Below are 4,949 nucleotides of genomic sequence, written 5' to 3' on the forward strand. Positions count from 1 at the left end.
AACCTCACCTCGCCTTCAGCTTAGCTGCCCCCAAGAGCAGAGTGGGCATGCCTTTGACTTGAGACCCGAAAGCCCAGGCTGCAGAAAGTGTGTGACTGAGGTGCCCCTCCAGTTCCTGTGGGCAGAGGTAGGTAGGTAGCTGGGTGGGGTGGCAGTCTTGTGCACAGAGTCCATGGAGGAGCAAATGCTGCCAGGGCAGCGTGTGATGTGGGCAGTCTGCAGGTCCTGCCACAGCTACAAAGGGCAGTGACGGGCAGTTGTGCAGAAATCCCAGCACTTAGTACAGTGCCTGGAACGCAGTAAGTGCTTAATGAATACCATCTTTATTATTATTATTGTTATAATCATTAAGTACTTGTCTACCCCTCTTCCTCTCAGGGCCCTGGTCCATTTGTGCTATTCCTGCTCTGGGTTGGCATAGGGGTCTGCACCTTCCTCCCTCCACCTCCCTCTAGCTCTCAGTCCCCCACCTGCTGGCAGATGACCCTCTCCAGGTCGAGTGCAGTCTGAGAGTTTTCAAGGTTGGGCCAGCTCTACCTGATCCGTGCTGAAAAGAACCGGGGGGAAGGAAAATGCTGTGTGTGGCGGGGGGGGGGAAGACTCAGAGGTATTTGCAAGGGAAGGAATGAGCTAAGGGGATTTCTATGTTTTCTGACATTTGATGCTTAATATGCAAATGAACTCCTCTGACTTCTGAGTCAATTACTTGGGCCAGTTCTGAAACCAGTCTGCAGGCCTAAGCCAAATAGTCTGAGACTCGTGTTGGACGCCCTGGGCCGGAAGCACAAAGCACCTTGCCTGCCCCCTCTCCCCAGCCTCCCCCATCCAAGCCTCCTGGAACTTCCGTTCTTCTCTGCCTCTAGGCTCAAGCCTGGGCCTATGGCCACAGGAAGTGAGAGGAGCAGCCAGTCTTCCCTGTCCCCATGTCTTATCAATGATAATAATAATAATAAAACAATAATAATTATGATATTTGTTAAGCACTTCCTAGGTGTCAAGCACTGCTCTAAATGCTGGGGTAATCAAAGTAATCAGGTTGGACACAGTCCCTCTCCCACATGGGGCTCACTGTCTAAGTCAGAGATGGGAGATTTAATCTCCATTTTACAGATGAGGCAACTGAGGCACAGAGTAGTTCAGTGACCTGCTCGGGGTCACACAGCAGACAAATGGCAGGGCCAGGATTAGCACTCAGGTCCTCTGACTCCCAGGCCTGTGCTCTTTCCACTAACCCACACTGCTTCCCACGTCTTGTTCTCTCTCGGCAGGGCCGACCAGACTGGATCTCAGAGGGTGTGAGCAGCACCGCCACCCACCCCGCTCCAGAGCCCTGGCAGCGCCGTGGCTTGCATGCCAAGTGGCAGCTGACTCATCTGTGGACTGAACTCACGGACCCCGGGACAGCTGGAAATCCAGTCCCTTGTAGGTGAAGCCTTCCCGATTCCTACCTGGCTGAGCCATCCCCAAACCGTAAGGTGTTCCCAGTGGAGGTCTAGGTCTCTTACCCTCAAGCTAGGCAACTCTGAGAGAGGACAGGAGCTGAGCAAATCATCCTAATCCCTAACCTCCCTATCAGCATTTTTGAGTTCCTACTGGGTGAAGAGCACAGTTCTGAGCACCTACTGGGTGCTGGCCCCATGCCAGGTGATGGGGGTTCTTTCCACAGAAGTGGTGGAAGGGATCCCTGCCCTTGCCTAATGATCAAGTATACCATGGAGAACTAGAGTTAAAATTGCACAGTTCCCAAGCATGCCGAAGTGCCTGAGAGAGAGGATGGCACAACCAGGAAGTTGGCGTTGTTCTATAGAGCCTTTGGCCAGTGGGGGTCTGGGGGCTCATCCCGCCTGCCAATCCACAGGAAACTGGGCACTTGGTCGGGAGCCTGAGAATTCTCTGCAGAAATATGGTAGTTGTAAAACCAAGTTTACTTCACTTTACAAAGGCCCTAGGGAGAAAGCAACGGGCAAAGGCAGTGGGGCGGGGGAGGGGAGGGTGACATTGGAAGCCCAGCCCTGCCTGCCAACAGAGCAATGACCTTTGGGTGGTTGCCGCCTCAAGACGTTGGCATTACCAAGCCAGACTTCTCAGCCCCCAAATTCCTTGCATCCGTCGCCCCACTCCACTTCCATCTCACAGCTTGGAAGAGGAGGTGCAGGTGCGTGGGTGCAGGGAGCCACTGAGTAGAGACGTGGGTGCCACCAAGGATGGAAAGTTCCACTTCTGTTGCTTTTCGGTACCCTGGGGCCCAGGCTGCCAGTGTAAGGGGGCCACCACAGTGCTCCCACCAGAAGGGTAGCAGCTCTCTAACACACTCCTCTCCCCTAGGCTTGGCCTGAAAGGGGGCAAGACCAGGCGCTGGGGCAGGAGCTGGGGGCACGTAGAGCCATGGGGCTATACTCAGCAAGAGCGACCTTGTGGGTTGGAAAAGTCGAGGCTAGGTGGGAAGTTTCTGTCCTTCCTCCCTCTTCTCAGGGGGACAACAATCACTAGCTTCTAGAGCAGCTAATACCCGGTGAGATGGGATCTGGAGAGGTCATCTAGTCCTTCCCCGGGCTCCTCAGCTAGCCCCCTCAGACCACCGCTGGCTTGGTTCTTACAGCCTCCAATGGCGGCCTAGAACACTGTCCTCCTGCTGGGAAGTTCCCCCAAGGTCTAATTTAGATCGCTCCTGCTGCCCCGTCTTCTTCAGTGCTACCCGGGAAAAGCCGCTCCTTTCTCGCAGCCACCCAGTGTTCGCCAGCGAGGAACTTCTTCAGGGGCAGGAGCCCCCAGAAGCCTCTCAGTTGTTAATAAGGCGCCTGGCCAGGTTGGCCCCAAAGGGCAGCCCAATGCCCTAGACTCTGCCAAGGGTGGAAAATCTGCAGCCAGACCTGTCCTGATTCAGGCCCCAGGAGGGGGCGACCAGTACCCAGCTCATCAGCTGGCTCAGCTTAACCTCACTTCCAGGAGGGCAAGGCGGCCCATGCATAGGGCAAGAGGCATGCCCGGGGCACATGCCCGGCTTGTCCTGACGTCTGCTGGGCTGTTAGTCCCAGAGGGTGCAGAGGGACTTCTCTATCGGCACGGTGGCAGCCTCTCACCTACCTCACTTGCTAGGGGCCAAAGTGGCCCTTGGCCCGGAGAAACCTGGAACTGGGGAGGTGTGGACCACCCAGCTTGTGCCAAGTCAGCCTTGCCCTGGGACATTTCCTAGGGGAAAGAGACCTGGGGCAGGAGAAGATGTAGGACGGCTGTGGGAGCCTTAGAAAGGGAGCTGGGAGGGAGGTAACACAGGTTTCATTTGCCTTGCTCAGGTCCTGGCAGCCGGTGCCATCATAATGGAGGGTTTCCTGGGCCTCGTGGGTGACCTGAACTTCTCTCAGGGCAAGAGCAGGGTGCAGCGGGGCAAGGGGGGCCCATCGGCCCGCCGCAAGCGGGAGTTCATGCCCGATGAGAAGAAGGACACCACCTATTGGGAGAAGCGACGGAAGAATAATGAAGCCGCCAAGAGGTCGCGGGAGAAGAGGCGGCTCAACGACGTCGCCATGGAGAGCCGGCTGGCTGCCCTGCTCGAGGAGAACACGCTGCTCCGGGCTGAGCTGCTCACCTTGAAACTCCACTTTGGCCTGCTTAGCCCTGGGGCCTACCTCCAGCAGGCCCAGGCCATCCAGGACCTGCTGCAGGGAGGCCAACCTTGGTCTGGCCCCCCCTTCCCCGAGGCAGAGACCCTCCCCCGGGACAGCTGCTTCTTCCAGCCCCGGCCGGGGCTGATGGCAGATGCAGCCGAGTGGGTCTACAGGGACGTTGCCCTGGCCCGAGGCTGCCTGGGCTCTGGCAAGCTGATGGATCTGGCCCCCCCAGGCCCCCCCCCGACACTGACTGCTTCCTCCCCAAAGGGTCTGGACTCTGCTTTTCACGCCTCCCGCCCCTCTGCTTACCTTAGCTCCCACTCCCTGGACAGGTGCCCCAGCCACATTCCCTTGCTGGACAGTGCACACTGGTGGGGGGTGTGGCCTCCTGGGGGTCCCGGGCAGGGGAAGGGTGGTGGGAGACGGGCCTTAGAGGATCAGCCCAGACAGCCGATGTCCAAGGCCTGCCCTTTGCTTCTTCCTCCTGGATCCCCCTGCCCCTCGGAGGCCGAGCCCAAGCTGCGGGCTCCCTCTGCCCTGCCCCACAAACTCAGGATTAAGTCGAAAGCTCCTGGAGGCTGGGAGGACAATCAGACAGACACCCTCTGAGAACCCTCAGGTGGGAGAGAGGATGACTGGGACCTGTAGGAGAGGGCCACAGGAAGGGCAGCCATCTTGGCTTGGCTTGGCTTGGCTTGCCCTTTGATCACTGGGGAGTTTGGAAAAGGAGGAGCTGGCAGCATTTGACTAGGTTCCCAAGGTACAGCGAACTCTTCCTGTGATCCTCCCTGCCAGTTTTCCAGCAGCCCAGGGTCTCCAGCTGATCTGCCCACTTGACTCACTTGCAGGTTCAGCTGCTTCTCTTCAGCCCCTCCCTAGGCCTCAGTCCATTCCTGAGGAGAACCCACCAAAGGTGTAACCCTTCTCTCATCCAGCTGATGAGCCAAGCTTGCTGCTCCCCATCCTTAGCAATCTTCCTTTTCTCTTTGAAAATATTTTTGAACTGCTTTAGATGGGATGAAAGCCCAGTTTCTATCTGCTGGGTTTCCCCATCAACCCAAGGATATCTGTGGCTGCCCCCTGCCCCTTCTCCTCCCACCCCCTCTCCACCCCACCATCTTGAGGCAGTAACGAGCCCTGGGAAAAGACTCTTCTCCTTTTCTACTGAACTAGAATAAACTGTCTAAAACTGCAGCAGGAAGGATTTGGATTAGATGTCTGGAAGAATCTCCTGACCTACCAAGGGTTGTTGTGGTACCTCCTGCCATGAAGGTCTTTCACCACAGACCGGAAAGCCATCTCCCAGGAATGGTTTAGGCCGAGCCCAGCTGGATGCAGGAG

The 4,949-nt window shown here is 57.1% G+C and overlaps 1 protein-coding gene across 1 annotated transcript; it reads left to right on the plus strand.

Annotated features, from left to right (window-relative positions):
- The first annotated feature begins 3,299 nt into the window (after positions 1 to 3,299).
- Positions 3,300 to 4,217, plus strand: LOC120638106 (NFIL3 like protein-like). The gene has a single exon (XM_039910575.1). It carries the CDS (start codon positions 3,318 to 3,320, stop codon positions 4,215 to 4,217), a length of 900 nt encoding a protein of 299 aa, XP_039766509.1. The 5' UTR covers positions 3,300 to 3,317.
- Positions 4,218 to 4,949: the final 732 nt, after the last annotated feature.

Source organism: Ornithorhynchus anatinus, chromosome X2 (assembly GCF_004115215.2).
Source record: "Ornithorhynchus anatinus isolate Pmale09 chromosome X2, mOrnAna1.pri.v4, whole genome shotgun sequence".
Taxonomy (NCBI): Eukaryota; Metazoa; Chordata; class Mammalia; order Monotremata; family Ornithorhynchidae; genus Ornithorhynchus; species Ornithorhynchus anatinus.